Source organism: Ipomoea nil, unplaced genomic scaffold (assembly GCF_001879475.1).
Source record: "Ipomoea nil cultivar Tokyo-kokei standard unplaced genomic scaffold, Asagao_1.1 scaffold2826, whole genome shotgun sequence".
Classification (NCBI taxonomy): Eukaryota; Viridiplantae; Streptophyta; class Magnoliopsida; order Solanales; family Convolvulaceae; genus Ipomoea; species Ipomoea nil.
In genome coordinates this window covers 1115875-1134737 of record NW_017619254.1, presented here as the reverse complement: position 1 = coordinate 1134737, position 18863 = coordinate 1115875, and the positions used below count along the sequence as shown (strand labels likewise).

The following is an 18863-nucleotide window of genomic DNA, read 5'->3' as shown; positions in this document are numbered from 1 at the left end:
TAGATAATTAAATGTTGAATTTGCGTATTTAAATAGGTAATTCTAAGTTTACAAATGCAAGATAATATAGTCAAGATTAATTATAATTGGGAGAAGATTAGTTATAATAATTGTCAATAAAATAGTTGTATGCGTATGGTTGAAACCAAATACGGGAAATAAGGGAGAGCAAATAAAAATTAGAGCATAAAATATTAAATATATACTAATATTGAAGGGCTAACAGCTGATTGCTAAACAAGGACATTGCGAGATAGTTTCTCACCTCAATTTGTTGTGTGATTTGAATACTCTTTTTGTCAATAAATCCCCCAAGTAGTTAATATGATTGACTTAATTATACTTTTTTTTTTATTTTGTTATAACAATTATTATTATTATTATTATTATTATTATTATTATTATTATTATTATTATTATTATTATTATTATTATTATTATTATTATTATTATTATTATTATTATTATTATTTGAAAAAATTAGTCGTTTAGATTATCTTTTTACCAACCGTTAATATAATTCGCTGGTCAAATCCGCTAACATTAACCGCTAACTGCTGATTATCAAACAAGGACATTACGATGTAGTTCTCACTTCAATTTGTTGTGTGATTTGAATACTCTCTTTGTCAACTAATCTCTCAAGTAGTTAATATGACTGGCTTTATTAATTATGTTTTTTTTAATTTTTAATTTTTTCATGGTATTAATAAAATACTTGATAAATAAATATATAGCATTATTTGGTATTATAACTTTGATATTTAATTAAAAAATAGTGCACAACAAAGATAATAGACAATGTAGTGAATATAATTAATTGATTAATTTGAATGTAAAGAATTTTTACATTAGAAAAAATAAAGACAATATAACTAATGAAATTATTTCTCTTATTTAATTTATTGATAATGAATAATTATTTTTTTGAATAAAGACATAGTACACACATAATTCTAAATTAAAGAAATGCATATGTATTATTTTTTTATATAGCTACTAAATTATTAATTAATTTAATAAGAGTAAAATAGAGTACTAATTATGCCAACTTTAATTTGATTGGGATGGGGTTCGAACCTGAGACCTTTCTTATTAAAATCAATGAGTAAGTTAACGGTGAACTAACAAAAATTAATGGAAAAGTTAATGGATAATCATATTCATTAAGGATAAATTAGGAAATCTCAAAGAAAAATTAAAATCTGATCAATCTGAACCATTCATTTGATTAAAAAACTTGACAGCCATTTTTTCTACCCATTATAGGTCTAACTCTCTTGGGCTCTTATTAGTATAGTAGATATAGTAGATATATATATATATATATATATATATATATATATATATATATATATATATATATATATATATATGTATGTATATATTCTTGATTCTATAAATGGATATATTAAGTATCACTAAACATCGCGATTTGATATAAATTGTGATTTGTTCTTCTTAAAGTAAACAGAAAAGGGCGAAGCGTTAAAACATTTCTTTACGAAAATTGTTACATGAAAAGTAAACGTGTTTCTTCATGTATTGAGCAGTACAGTCTTGGTATATCTCATATTTTCTCTTAAAATCCTACTAGAGACTCACGCACTTTTCATTACATTCTATTTACTAAATTATGTTTTTTATCAATATAATGAAAATATGTTGATTATTCATCCTCCATTTAGTAAGCCCTATGAGGGATGCTAGGCGGTGAAAAATACAGGAAAAGAAACATTTTTCTTTCTTTTATCTGTGTTGGAAACACGATCCTTTTGCTGCATTCATCAAGCATTTTGCCTTTTTTAAATGTATGTTTGCAGCGCATTCCTGAGGGCCTTCACTGTTCCTACCATGGAAACTTGATAGAAGAAGTTAAACGTGAGATGTGTGTCATCAACTGATCATCACAGACTCAAATGATAAAGGCCCAATATCTTATTCAAGTTTCCATAGGCCCAATCACTTTGTCAACTTAACATCTCTCAAGAAGCCATGTATTTTTTTTGCTAGATGTACTCGAGGAATTGTTTATGAAGAGGCCATGCACTCAAGACCTAAGATGAACATATGTTCTCAATCTACACAATAATTACAAGTTTAAAGTGAAGAGGAAGATGCTCATTTTGATCAAGCCTAGCTTCAACCTAGCTATGGCCATGATTTTCTACATTCTTCAAGCTCTAGAATCAAGATGATGCTTTGCTTTTGGGACTTATTTTCATTAAGTTTTAATGCTTATTTTGGGCCTCTAGGTTGCACCATTCGAGAAGGTAGGCCTAGGTTATTAGTTTTAGTCTTTAGAGTTTAGAGGCCATAAAGGCCTAGCCAAGACTTATTAGTGACGTGACAATCCAATTATTGGGCTAAGTTTAGTCCTATTATATCCTTTGTATTCTTCATTATTGTTATTTAATATTACTTCCACTACACCATCACAACTCTTTAAAATAAGAATCCAATATATATATATATATATATATATATATATATATATATATATATATATATATATATATATATATATATATATATATAGTCTACAATTTATTTAATTATATTTTAATATTCATTTGAGTTCATGTTAAGCCATTATACATAAACCAGCACAATCCATCTAGCAGTTTACAATAAATAAAATTAAATTAAAATGTCATCTTCGTAATTTATGGTTAGTAAGAATAGCTCAGTTGATTTTTGAGTGGCAATTGTGAATAAAGACGTATGGTCAAACTCTAGCAGCTGCGATATGGGAATCACACCCAATATATATGGTGGGCTCATTTGTCAGCGCCAAACACCGTCCACTTTATGAGGCGCTGCCTCACCGTGATTTACCACCTCCACAAGTCTGGTCGGGTAAGGATATGAGAGCCTCTGAGGCAAATAATTTCGTTTTTCTTTTAGGCAAGAATGAGCACTGTAAGATTTTTGTGACGACAGACAATAATTAGTTGTGAGATTCATTGGTTAATTTATTAAAATACTACAATATGGGTGCATATAACAGACCTTCAAGCTTCAGCAGCCTCAATGATACGATGTTTATTTTTAGATAGTCAGGTTGTGCTTGCCAGTGAAACAAACCTTATTTTTTTACCAAAAGACATACCTTAATTAGTTTTCACCAAAGGACAACAACTTGATTTACTGCCGCAATTCCTGTACAGAAAATAAAAGCGGAAAAAAGTCAACGTTAAGTAGGTGAAGATGAGTCACGAGTGGGTCGGAGGTAGGTGTAACTTTCATTATGGTTTCGCACGTTTTTTTTAGAAAACCAACCAACCAATGATTGTATTAATGAATCAAAAATGCAATAGAGTCAGGAGAGATAGAATCCCAATATATAAACTGATCATGTGTAAAAGCTGAAGCTAAAGTATGAGCATGTGAATTAACCTGCCTAGTAACGTAACTTAACAAGCAATAATTAAACAAAACCATGATAATCCTACATTGGTCCACTACAACTCCAACATAGGATAGTATATTCTTTGTTTCTTGGCGTAGAACGTTCCGTAACTCCATGAAATCCGTGAGAAGGTCCACCGTTGTTATATCTTTCTCCAGTAACCATGATAGGGCGGCCTCTTTACAAGCTAGGACCTCCGCCATAAGTGGCAAAAAACAAGCCGGTAACCTTCCATTTCGTGCTGCCATAAACGAGTCGTCCGACGAGAGAAGGACTACGCCGAAGGTAGCCTCCCCGGTGGCGTGTCGGAACCCTGCATCCCCGAAACATCTCAGCCTATCGTGACCGACACTCGTTTCGCACGTTTTAATTCACGTGATTTTAATTTATTATTACTCTGTATTTTTTAAGATTTTGTTTTTTTCAATTTTTATGAAAAATTTATTTTCACAAGATTTGATTAAATGAAGATTTTTGTTGTATTAAATCATTAGCCTTTTAATTTAGTATTATCAAATATGTTTTGATTAATTGTTGGAAGAATAAAATTTATAAATGTGTTATATGGTTAGTGGTTACTGATTACTTATTTAATACTAAGAGTTTTTATTTTTTTATTATTTTTTATTTTTTATAAATTGTTTAAATGTGTAGAATAACATAAAAGGTTGACGACTTAAACAATTAACAATTGTTTATTTAAAACAAGATATATTAATATATAAAATTTACTTCTATTTTTATATTTCTAGATGACAATTAATTTCTCCTCATCTCTATTGGGATGAGGATACCCCATCTTGCCCAACTCCATCATGTCCCATTCTTGATATATTGTTTAAGTTTTTGCTTCTTAATTGATTTTTTTTATATGTTTAAATGTCAAATGTTTTAAATTTTTATTGATAGATGTCCTAATGAATTATTTAAATGATTTTAATTCAATTAGAGACACTTTTGAGTCACTCCAACGTAGGCATGTGCATTGCACTCACCAACTGAGCATGTAAATGTATCTTTTATTATTATTATCATTACTAGTATTTGCGCCCGTGCGATGCACGGAATGAATTTGTTGTAATATATTAAGAATATTTGGATCGATATATAATTATTTAAATTAGAACATCAAAGATTATATAGTGCAATTGAAAGTATGGTTTGGATCATTTATGTGTTTTTATGTTATTAATTGCTCAAATTAATAGCTAATATGTAAATGTACACATGCGGTGCTGTAACTTTGGAGATTTTATTTATCATTGTTCAATACTTTTATAAATTAATCAAATGTGCTCGTTCTCTAGCAACTCAGTTATAAAAATGAATTGATATCCTAATTTATTTGTATGGAAAATATATTTTTTGTCTAGATATATCCATTTAAAAAAACATAATATCACAGATTGTATTTACATACTATTGAAACCTCTTTGTAGACAACATTGATAGTAACAACACAATCTTGTCTATCTTCGTCTAGAGCTAACACCTTTAGTCCCAAAGGATGAGTGACTCGGGTAAAAATATATAATGGTAGAATTTCAGTCAATTAGTAATCCTTTTATATTTTCAGTCAATTAGTAATATCAAATTCATTTTCAGCCAATTATTCTTTTTTATTTTTAGTCAATTAGTCAATTAGAATATTAGATGTATTGATATTTTTACCTAATTTCTGTTCCAGTTTTAATTGATGATGTAGAATATTTTTATTGAAATATTTTCTTTGTATTTTTAATTTACTTTTACTATTGTTTAAAATATGCATTTACTATTGATGATGTAGAATATTATTATTGAAATATTTCCGTCCAATTTTTAATTTCTGTTTCATTTTTTAATTAAAATACAATGATCTGTCAATTTATTTTTTCATTTCAATTATGGATCATTTTTTATTTGTAGTCAATTATTAATATTCATTTCCTTTTATAATTTCAGTCAATTAGTAATATCAGATTCATTTTCAGGCAATTATTCTTTTTATTCTCAGTCAATTGGTCAATTAGAATATCAGATGCAGTGATATTTTTACCTATCCGAACCATTTTTAATTGATGATGTAGAATATTTTTATTGAAATATTTCCGTTCTATTTTTAGTTTACCTTTACTGTTGTTTAAAATATGTCTTTACTATTGATGGTGTAGAATATTATTATTGAAATATTTCCTTTTCATTTTTTATTTACTTTTACTTGATGATGTAGAATATTATTATTGAAATATTTTCGTTCCATTTTTAATTTCTGTTCCATTGCTTAAAATTGTGAAAGATTTATGATATAATTGTGTTTTGATTTATTCTACTATGTAATATTATTGTGAAAATTAAAATGCAATAATCTGACAATTTTCTTTTCAATTTTAGTCAATTATGGATCATTTTTAATTTTCAGTTAATTATTAATATTCATTTCTTTTCCACTTAACCTAATTTCTGTTTCTTTTTTTCATTTTTAATTTTCAGTCAATTATTAATATTCATTTATTTTCCAATTTACCTCATTTTTGTTCCATTTTTAATTGATGATGATGTAGAGAATTATTGTGAAATATTTCTGTTCGTTTTTTAATTTACCTTTACTATTTACTATTGTTTGAGCGGGAAATCAAGTAAATAGAATTTTGTTTTTAATTATATTATAGATTATAGATTTTCCAGCAATCCAAACACTATGGATAAAGAAAAGTCATTTCATTAAGAAAATTAAAACTAATTAAATTAAATCTAATCATGCTATATTTATTTATAACTGTATATTAATTTCATTTTGAAATCATTGGTTCACATATTTGAATTATTTATTTTTTCGTTAATTATTATAAACAAAAATGATACTATACTAATTAATTTATGATATTTATCAAATTGTATTTTTTAAAAAATATAAGATTTACACATGTTATGAGGGGTTAAAACATATTTTAAAATTATTTTTTATTAGTAAGTATTTTTATTTTTAAAATATTTTCCAGCGGCCCACACACTCCCTTAGTCTACCATAAAAAATTGATAAAGAAAAGTCATTTCGTTAAGAAAATTAAAACTAATTAAAGTACATCTAATAATGCTATATTTATTTGTAACTATATATTAATTTTATTTTGAAATCATTGGTTCACATATTTGAATTATTTATTTTTTCTTTAATTATTATAAACAGAAATGATATTGTACTAATTAATTTATGATATTTATCAAATTGTATTTTTAAAAATATAGTGTTTTACCGGCAATTTATATCATGCACCAGGGTGCGCATTGCATCGTGCGTCCTGATGCAATACATAACTGTATAAAAAAATACACATAATTGTATAAATAAATACACATAATGATATAAACAAATACACATAATAACGTCAACCCCCTTCCGCGCCTCCCAAAACAACGTCGTTTTGGGAGGCGCGGGACGCACAGTGCTGCGCGCGTCGTTGTGCAGGGTATAACGATTGTGTTTTACCCGTGCGTTGCACGGATTTTTTTTTTTTATGAATTTAAAATTAAAAATAGAAAACAATGAAAATATATTATAATGTACAATATAATAATATAGTTGGATTTTTATATATTTGGTCAAGTATCTATTTTCATAACATACAAAATTTAAATTATTTTGTATGGTTAATATAATCTCTAATCATGTACATATTTAGATAAATTTATTGAAAAATTCACATAATTAAGTTTATTTATTCCTAATTGTATTTCATATATATTATAATTCTAAAAATATGAATACTAACTAAGGGAATTGTACTTCGAAATCAATAAAAAAATGTAAATTCTAAATTTTGTATGAATAAATTTAAACTCTAATCGGACGCATTTCCTTATATGATTGTATAATACATTGTATATACACATAATATTTATTAATATGTATATAGAAAAATTCTATAATATAACTTCAATAATTATAATTTATATTGATAGATTTATAATTAAAAAATTACATTTAGAAAATTAAAATGTAGCATTTAAATATTGTATGATTATTATAGTGTATAATTGTATGTAAAATTATAAATATTCATGTTTTGTTAATTTTATACTTTCATTTCTTTAATTATATTTTATATTTTATTAATTATAACTTAATGAAATTGTCACAAATATTTTTAGGGAAGAAATATTATATTTTTTTTGTTTCAATAATTATATTAATTATAATTAATAAATATTGTGGCAATTACCAAAATAATTTCATTAATTATATTAATTCTAATATTTGTTCTCTTCCAATATTTAAACACATTACCATAAAATTATCATAATAATTACACGAAAGAAGGAAAGAAAATTATTAGAATAATTACCATTAATATTAAAAATTAATTATATATTAATGTAAGTATAATTTATTTTATGCCAATAATATTATACATTAAGTATATATATATATAATTATTGAAAAGAGGATATAATTTTAAAAAGTAAATTATTAATTAGATTACATAATATAACTGTCCTACTAATTGATTTCATACTACTATGTATAATTAATATATTTGAATTTTTTTAAAGCTAAATACCTATTAATTACCTTAATAATTAAGATAATTTTTAGTCAATCAATATTCAATAGTACTAAATGTATTACTTCAAATTTTTATAAATAAGATATAATATTATTAAATCGAAATAATTAAAAATAATGTGTCCATATTACAAAAGATTTTATAATAGTAATTTTTATTGCCTAATAGAATTTGTCAATTGTTAAACATTGTTTATGGTAATTATTGTATGACATTTAGTACTAAGATTATCAGGTATAATTTTTATAATTAAGGTATAATATTAATAAACCAAAATTATTAAAAATAATGTGTCCACAATATAAAATAAATTATATTTGTCTTAAATAATTATTTATTAATATAAATTTATAATTAAAAATTTGTATCCGAAAAAACATAGCAACTGAAATTTCTGGTTAAAAAAAAAAAAATCTCTCCATTTTTTTGTCACCAATTTATAGGTAGAGAATGTGAGAATTATAAATTAATAATATAAGTTTCGTTTTCCATTTCCTTTTCTATTCAGTCAATTAGGGATTTTTATAATTTTCAGTCCATTAATAATATACGTTTCCTTTTTCAATTTGCATAATTTCACTTTCGTTTTCCAAATCCGTGTTTCATCTGTTATTCCCATACATAATATTCACGTTACTATAAATTGATTAGCAATTAATACATTTACAATACCATAATTATGCAATATTACCAATTAATACATTTTAATTAATTTACATTAAACATATGCTTACCAAATAAGATTTATTAATTATTTGACTAAAAATATAAAATATTTAATTAATTTAGTACACGAGTTTGGACGTGAAAATGATGTAGGATGATTTTACTTTATATATATATATATATATATATATATATATATATATATATATATATATATATATATATATATATATATATATATACACACACACACGTTCATATGAAATAATATTACCATACATACTTGTTAATATTTTGATTTATTAAATTGGTTACAATTTATATTATGGTATGAATAATTCTTATGCAATATACAATTTGGCAACTCAATTAATATTAAGATTTAGCGCAATGAACATATTTCGTCTTGTGTACTCATTTGACCGGAAATATGAAGGTTGGTTCAATAAATCGTAAATATTACCAATTGTTTGGTTATAAAATAATCTTTATCAAATAAAAAGTAATTAAATTGATAAATTATACTTAAAAGGTAAATATTATGGGTAATTTCCTTATATATAAACCTTTATTGAATTATTTTATTATAAGGAGCGAAAAATTTTATACATAAATTGTTTTATAATTTATTTTGATCTTGAGGTCACACACACACACACATATATATACACACTGTAAATATTACAAAATACTTGGTTATAGAATAAGCTTTATTAAGTTATATATAAATTAAAAATGATTAAATTGTTAAATTATACAAACTGGAAAACTCTTAACAAAAAATTAGCAAAAATGTAACCACATCCGTAAATTTGATTCTATTTCGTAAATGATTTATAAAAATCTGTGTGATTTTATTTCGAAAATTTCAAAGAATAGTGCAGAGTAGTAGTAAATTAAGGTAAATATTACCCAAAATTCTCAAACCAAAAACATATTTGATCGTATTGAGAAGTGAGAAATGCCTATTACATAACAATAACAAAATATAAAATTATAAGTGAAGTTGAATGTTGGAATAACTATACAATCTTTAGAGCTATTAACATATCCATCATTATTTGAATCACATTCTTTCGAAGAATATGCATATGTAGAAAAGTACCATGAATTTGTAGTGTAAAAAAAAATGTTGTAAAACAACCATATGCATAAACTAAAAGTTTTGAAATACAAACTATTAAAATTACGATCATAGTACCAAAAAAAAAAAAAAAAAAAAAAAAAAAAAAAACCTCTTTATCATGGACTACACACTCTATAGAGTTTATTGTTTCAAAACCTCTTGCCTCTGGAAGATGAACAACACGGAGCACTCCAACATTGATTCTATTCCAAATGAGTGTAGGATGAAGTTGACTACCAACAATTTCGTTGTGACTTCCTGCTACAACAATTAGACAATTATATTATTTTTAAAATAAATATATAAAAAAATAAAAGAGAAATAATTTTAAAAAATAAATGTAGTGTCAACTATTATATAATAATAATGCATATTACATGTAAATTTATAAATTCGTTGTAATTGCCAATGCTTAACATCATTGTAGTTTATCCAGTTATTGTGCGTACCTTCTACAACGTGGGCACACGTGGTGTTGGAAGTCATCAACTCTCCTTAATGCATGTAAATAGTTGCTCAGAACCATTTCAATTGTCTCTATATTTGTATCCTGCAATATTTGCAAAAGATGCAGAAAAGAAATAAGAACATAAATTAAGAATTATGCCATTGGAAAATGAAAGACGCAATACATAACTCACCCCAGTACAAAAAGGAAGAGTTATAATTTTTCTAGTCACTAATCCATTGTATTTATAGGTAGAGATAGAGAATGTGAGAATTAATTTCTTTTTATATTTTCAATCAATTTGCCTAATTTCTGTTTCCTTTTTTCATTAGAATCCTTTTATATTTTCAATCAATTAATAATATCAGTTTCCTTTTTTCAATTTATATTGACTGGATTTCACAATGGTATATTGGTATTGCATAATATTACCAATTAATAGCTTTTATAACATTTCCATTTTACATTTGCTTACCAAATAAGTTTTATTAATTTGACCAATAAAATATTTCATTAATTTGACTATAAAAGTTTGAGCGGGAAAATTACATAGGAGGATTTTACTTATATATATATATATAGATATAGATTAGGAAAAATGATCAAATCACCTATAAACTTGACTCAAAAAGTCAATTAGACTCTTAAACTTTAAACATGTCATTTTATAACTTTTTACGTAAAGTTTGGGAATTTAATTAACCCTTTTCCCTTATTATTATTATTATTATTGCTTTTTTGTCCGAATTTTTACTTCCTTTTTCTTCTTCTCTCTGATCTTCCCGGCTTTTCTATCTCACCTGACATTGAAAACATCATTTAAAAATTTTAATTCTTAGAGATGCTCTTACAATTTTAATTGATTTCTGTTTCCACAATCAATCACCACACGATTTATTAGCCTCCTTTCAACATTTCCATACAACAGATTTTAATAACATACTTTCAAACAATACTACATACAACCAAATGTTACATAGAATCTTATGCACCTAAAAAAAAATGTTACATAGAATCCAAATTGAATAAAACTACCAAATACTATATCTTTTTTTCCCCGAGATGCTAATTTAATCTTTAAAATAAAACCACACTCGTTTCCACTAACCGAACGACATATATAGTGAATTAAGCATGGTTAAAGTTGGGCAACCTTAGCATTCACAGGGCATAACGTATTCATACGAGGATAGGTATATGAGCCGTCCAATAAACTATTGGTTATAAGTATATAAGCTGTCTCCGTTAAATGATACCCATCCCAGTTGACAAATGTAGATGGATCTAGGCAGCTAGTTGCCCCCACGTTTCCGCATTGAAGATCAGGATTGAAATTGTAGGGACCACCCCCACCACAACATGCTTTTAAGGCACCTCCCGAAAATCCTGTCAAATCAGTCACATATATATATGACACGAAATTCGTTACACCTTAATTGTATATATCAAATTCATAGCGTCATAATAAAAAAGAAAGTTACCCAATGTTTCTGGACCGTCGTAAATTTGCATGGCTGCATTGAAAATATCAGTATAAATAATATTAGCATAGGGATGTCGTTCTCGCAGAAGATTGAGCTCTTTCTGAAGCAATTGGTTGTGATATGAAGCCATATTGTTGACCCAAATGAGACACCCCAAATCGTCATAGTCTTCAATGTTGGGACTTGGGTAATATGTCAAATAAGAAGCCGCACATCCAAGTGGGAGCACGCTTGGGACCATTACAGTTCTAGCACCTAACTCTATTAATTTCTGCATTTATTGATCGAATTAGTTTCGTCTATCATTTTCATCACAACGTTAATTAATTGTACAAAAACAGAAAACACTTACATGTGCACCCTCAGCAATGGCACGGGCAACAATAGGGATAAATGGTTGGATGACACTAATATTTTTTCCAGATAAAAGTGAGTGAGTGTAGTCATTGCCACCAAATTCCCCTAACACAAATAAAGAGTTCTCCAACAAGTTCTTGCAATCTGTATTTTTAAAAAGATAAGAATAAATAATAACAATAACAATAATAATAATATAGGAGTTTAATTAGATAATTAAATATCTTTAAATTATAATTCCAAAAGTATTAAAAAAAAAGGTTGTATATAGGTTGCTACCTAGTTAATTGTATCATTTCTAAAAGCAATTATAATTATACAAGTCAACATTCGTACCTAGTATTACTTTAGAACTTTTGTATAACACAAAATATATACAAGTAGTAAAAAAAATTTTTATTAAATCTTGCATGTAGCTCTTTCATTATATAAAAGTCTTCAATTATTTTGTTGACAATAATTTTTTCGGTAATTAAATGATATTCATTTGATTAATTGAATATTTTAAAATTTAAGAGATTGATAATTAAGAATACATATATTAATTTTTATAAATGTCAAAACTAATCATTTAAACTGGTAAATATACATCTTAAAAATATAAATAAATAAATAATAAAAATACACAATAGATTATTATTTTTTAAAAAACAACAATAGATTACTATTAAAAGACGAATATAAAATAACATATTTTATTCTTATTATAGTAACGCAAATTATGCCGTGGAAACTATTATAGTAACGCAAATTATGCCGTGGAAACGTGTTCACCATGAATGGTGAACACGGTCCCAAATGGCGTTGTTTTTACGAGAAAAAAAATAGTTAATGTGCTATTAACGGCGTTTTGTATTCTATGTTCAGATTATAAATTTAGATTTATTAAACTATGAATTTTCTGTTATGAGATTATGAATTTACAGTTATGTAATTATGAATTTTCTATAAATTCATAATCTCATAACAGAAAAATATTTATTAAATTATGAATTTTCTGTTATGAGATTATGAATTTACAGTTATGTAACTTTGAATTTTCTGTAAATTCATAATCTCATAACAGAAAATTCATAATTTCATAATTGCACATTCATAAATTCATGTCTGCACATTCATAATTTATAAGTGTTGAAGAAGCTTGTGCGAAAAAGAAGTGAAACCACGAAATATAAAAATGAAGAAAAAAAGTCGCGCTGTTAAAAAAAAAAAAAAATAGAAAATAGCGATGTCACAAGCACCGTTACCGTTTGGGACCGTGTTCACAATGGATGGTGAACACGGTTCCACGGTTCCACGGTATAACGATTGATTATAGTACTACGTAATATATACGTACTAAATATTTTGGGATGGGGCAGACCCCGGCCCTACCCCAAATGTACCTCCGTCACATATATAAGAATAATAAATATTTGTATCAGCAATTATATTGGTTGAACTTATCCATCCAAAACGGAACATGTTGTCGGTCAAATTACAATGAGGTGTTTGGTAAATAGTTGTTAGCTAATTAGATTAGTGGGTTTGAATAGTTGATAGCATTAGTTAATTATAGAAAGATGTTTAGTAAATTAACCGTTAGCTAAGAACTATTTCATGCAAAATGACTTTCTCAATAATGTTATTGAAAAAGTTACTTTGAACATTTTTTAAAATTTTAGCATTTTGAAGTATTACAAAAAAACTAATTAATCAAACACTTATATATATTGAAAATTTAACAAAGTCAAACAGCTAATAGTGGTCAAATAAGTCAAATTTCACTAATAAATTATAAAATGTTGGTAGTTACCAACATGGCCAATATGTTCTTATCCAATACAAAACTGCAGGGCCCGGGGATTGTTAATTGCTTCACGACGCCATACTTAAGGACGATATATTTGATTATTTGTATGAATGACTGGGTCAAGACTTTTCCCATATTTTAAAACAAAAATGGGTTAATTAGTATTCAAAATTAAAGATATGATCTGAAGCAAATCTTTATATTATATACGTACGGCAACATGATCTTATGAAATGAATAAACTAATATTTCTGGCATGTGATGCCACCTGGCTCGATCTATTATCATGTTTGACTACTCCTGAAAGAGAAAAAAGAAGGGAAAAAACTAAGAACATAGGTTGTGAGGGTGAATCAAATTAAACATACCCGAAGGTGAGTTGCAGAGCGATGGAATCATATCTTGGAACGCATGCAATTGGTCATTCATGGAGACGTTGGTGACGGTATCATAAATGTCTAGCTTTTCGTAGAATTCTGCCGGCAGTGCACGCGATCCCACCACCGCGAAGTTAACCCCTTGCTGGATATTATCTCCGCCGGTTTGAGCTTTACGGCTGAGCGAAGGCGGCGGAATCGCTAGTCCATAATACTCAGCTGCAAGTTTCACAAAACATCATATCATATATATAATATATTCACCTAATAATGGAACTTTAATTTACATCCATAGTAATAATATATATATATATATATATATATATATATATATATATATATATATATATGTGTGTGTGTGTGTGTGTGTATGAGAGGAGGGTCAAGTAGACCATCGAACTTTAGCTTAAAAGTCCATTAGACTCCTAAATTTTTTAAAGGTGCAATTACACCCATCAATAATTCATTTAGGTGCAATGAAGCCCTAAAACAAGTTAATGACCTGCAAGGTTCAGGTCACTTTCCGGCAAAATTTCCAGAAAAAAAAAAAAAAAAAAAAAAGTGACCGGTGAAATTTCCAGCGGTGACCGTTCGTCGGTCGCCGGTCACTTTTCTTTTTGTCAGAAATTTCATCAGTCGGTCGCCGATCACATTTTTTATGGACAATTTCGCCGGAAGGTGGCCTGAACCCTAATGACATGTGATAGCAGGTCATTAACCTGTTTTTGGACTTCATTACACCTAAATGAATCGTTGATGGATGTAATTGTACATTTAAAGAGTTTAGGGACCTAATTGACTTTTAAGTTAAAAGTTCGATGGCCTATTTCATCCTTTTCCATATATATAGGGATATACATACCGATTAAATCGAGGATGACGCGGCCGTCGGAGCAGCGGCCGGTGGGATGGCCGAAAAAGGTTTCTCCATAAGGAGGGTAGTACATGTGGGGAACGGAGCCGTCAGTCTCGAGGTGAATGAGATTTCCGGCGTCGGTGAGGGAATCTCCGAAGCCGAAGATGGCGGTGTAGCATGCGGCGGTGCTGCCAATAATGCACGCTAACAATATTATAAGGAAGAAAGAAAGGGAAGAAGAAGAAGGAGCCATGAGAGAGGTAGTTGAAGAAGCTAAGTAATACATATAATACTTAAACCGGCGACTTCGTGTTATATAGATGTGGGATGGTCGGAGTCGTGTTTCCGGTCCCACCCAGATTCATATTTTCCAGTGGTCACCCTGATTCTACTTTCTATAAGCATGCAAATAAAATTTCACTTTTTCAACTAAAAAACAGTAATGGTGAAATACGATAAAGATTCATGCACCAAATCGAACACACTATTGAGTATTGAAGATGGAGTGGTTGAATATTGAAATTCCAATATACTTCTTTAATCTGCAAAAATTAAATGGTTATTAGTCACATGGACCGGTTCTTATCTAATTTGATATGATGATGAAAGCTCAACCTTCCCTCTTGAATTACCCTTTTTTGCTATATATATATATATATATATGAGTAAATTTCAATTTTAGTCATATTACTATAGGATTCTGTTAATTGCAGTTCACTGCTTTTAAAAGTGTTAATTTAATACCTTAACTATGTAATTTTTATCAATTTTGATCATCCGACTAAATTGTCGATCAAATTTCGCCGGAAAAATCGGGTTAAAAATTGACTTTGCTTAATTTAGACCATAGTTCAAACGAAGAATTTGCCTCTCAAATTAAACCCTAGTTAATGAATTAAGTTTTTCGGCGCAATATGATCAGAGTGACCAAAATTGATAAAATTACATAATCAATGTATTATATTAACATTTTTAAAAGCCGTGGACTGCAATTAACAGAACCTCTATAGTCACAGGAACAAAATTGAAATTTAATCCTATATATATTCTCTCTCTTTCAACACCCCGTAAAAGTTGTTTATTTATTAGTCATATTGAGTTATTGACCATTCTTCTTGTGATCTAAGATCTTTTGCCAGCAATAATCATAATATAATTTTACTTAGAATGTACATTAAGTCAATAGCTAGCTACGGGCTATCCCATTAGCCATATTTTAATTTATTATATTTTATAGATCAGATACAGACAATAATTTGTAAGCCCATGTGTCATACTTGCAATAATAGCGCCAAGCCTCTCACTATACGTACACTTGCTTATTAATTTCTTATCCAACATTGTTGTAAACATTACATTAGCTTTTGCAATAATTCATGGGCCGGGAATGGAGTTACAAATATTATATGTTATCCTTAGTATGACCTTCAATATATTGAGAGAATAATATATTACTATAAAAATATTATAGGCACCGTCTAGGCACTAAGCGTCCCTAAACCGTGATACTTTTTCGGTGTCCCCCTATCGCCTAACTCGGCCAACTCGGCCGCCTAGGCAACCGTCTAGCGCCTAACTCAGCCGAATTAACTTGTCCATTTCGGTCGAGATAGCCGAGTTAACCCAATCAACTCAACCTTGCTAATTTTTTTCATTATATATATAATAGGACATATATACACAATAATACGCTCACACACGTGCACTGTTTTTTCTTTTTCAGTAAGCCGCATAGGCGCTACTCTACCGCCCGACTAGCGCTTAATGCAACCGTGGTTATACTACTTGCTATATTTATCACAACCCATTGTGGCTCATTTTTAATTCATCTAATAGATTTGTATTACTTCATCACAGCCATGTTAATTTAATTCACCAAATTTTACATATATGCCAAAACACACTTGATTGTCAATGGTAAGATGTTTAATTATTTAATATATTTAAATATTTTATTATGTTTGAATTGCCTAATTTTATAATTAGTTCATGTATCCAAAAAATTATTTATAGCTTTAAGTAACAAATAAGGAAATAGTCTTTTCAAATACATTTTGACAAAATATACAAATAATTTAATCAATTGACATGAACATATTATATATGTTTAATTTCAAGCACGTATTATTATTTTTTAAATTATTATAAATTTCTTTTGCTACCAGTTTAAAAAGGCTTCTAAAATATGGCGCCGTTGTGCATACACAAATTCCAATCGTTATATCGTGTACCCGGGGCCCAAACCGATATGTTTTGTTAAGTTGAGTGAAGAGTTGACGCGATAGAATTTATGTGTATACTATTATACAATTATGTACATTCGAAATAGGAAATTTTTTTAAGAGTTAAGAGTTTATGTGTATTATGTATTATGTTAGATTATGCGTATTATCCTTTAAAAAAAAATTATGTATATTATCTTAGGAGTTTATGTACATTCTATTATACAATTATGTACATTTGAAACGTTAAATTTTTTTTTTAAAAGAAATTAACAGCAGACACAAGAAACAAAATTAAAAAAAAAAAAATGGCGTCACTTTGGGCCAAGGTGCATTATGCGTCCTGGTACACGATATAATTTGCTCACAAATTTTAACCAACGAAAGAGATTTATAAAAAATAAAATAAAATAAAATGTCATTGAATTTAATAATCGCCCATGTTCAGTTGAACTTATTAAAATATATATATCTAAAACTATATCCACGAGGGCTTGCAGGTCAGCACAACTAAGCATATCTTAGAGTATCAACTTTTTCATAATAATTAATGAAAATAATACTTTTAGTTATTCAATTATACTCGGATGTAAATTTATAATTTTTAAATATACTACATTTACATTTCCATCCTATAGATTACAAAATTCAGACTTTCATGCTTAAAAAAATTCCAAGAGTACAATACCATGCCATTTATGTTGGGTTGTCCACAGAAGAAGACAGAAAACACAAATCATACCCCTTGGTTTTGCTTACTTCATTGTACATCTGTAATGTTACTTGTCAAACCTTAAATAGCACCCACCTTGGCATTTTTTTAAAATATGAAAACAAAAATCAAGGCAATTGATGATAGGAAAATACTTAGTGTACTCTCATTTTAAATTCTCAACTTGTACTATATCTCACATGCTCTTGATGTAGACCTTTTTCTATGGACCCACCTGATGAAAATAATCAATCCTGATTTGCCACATCAGGGAGTATAAATGAGGGAGTAGAATTTTGGGAGTGTATATAGTAGAACTCTTGATGATAATATGATGACATCCAGAGCACCAATATTAACAAAAAAATCAAAACAAAAATCTAAAAGAACTAATCCTATATAGTGAAACGACGACGAAATGAGAATGGATAAGGCTAAATTAATGAAATAATATACATGAGTAAATTAGGTAATGATGAGTTCTTTTTAATTATATAAGAGTATCAAATTATATACATGTCCTTTCAAAAAAATGTGTTTTAAAAATTTATCAACCAAACATTGTGTATGACTTTCTATTTTTAGTGTTACTGACTCTATTACAATGAAACATTATGTATGACTTTCGGTCACATTCTTTGCGAACCCAGACTATGAATCAAATACACTCTAAATGTTTAAATTTTAGTGGGAAAAGGGTTAAATAGACCCTTAAACTTTAGCTTAAAAGTCAATTAGGCCCCTAAACTTTTTAAAGGTGCAATAACACCCATCAACAATTCATTTAGGTGCAATGAAACCCAAAATCAGGTTAATGACTTGCTATCACAGGTCATTAGGGTTCTGGCCACCTTCTGACGAATT

At 27.8% G+C, this 18863-nt stretch overlaps 1 protein-coding gene across 1 annotated transcript; it reads right to left on the bottom strand.

The window, feature by feature from the left end:
• Positions 1–11255: 11255 nt before the first annotated feature.
• On the bottom strand, positions 11256–15333 carry LOC109159206 (GDSL esterase/lipase At1g28590-like). Its single transcript, XM_019307283.1, has 5 exons — positions 15072–15333; positions 14201–14428; positions 12036–12184; positions 11681–11954; positions 11256–11585 (listed from the first exon to the last, which is right to left on the bottom strand). The coding sequence occupies exons 1-5, from the start codon at positions 15316–15318 to the stop codon at positions 11338–11340; spliced, it is 1146 nt and encodes a 381-aa protein (XP_019162828.1). The 5' UTR covers positions 15319–15333; the 3' UTR covers positions 11256–11337.
• Positions 15334–18863: the final 3530 nt, after the last annotated feature.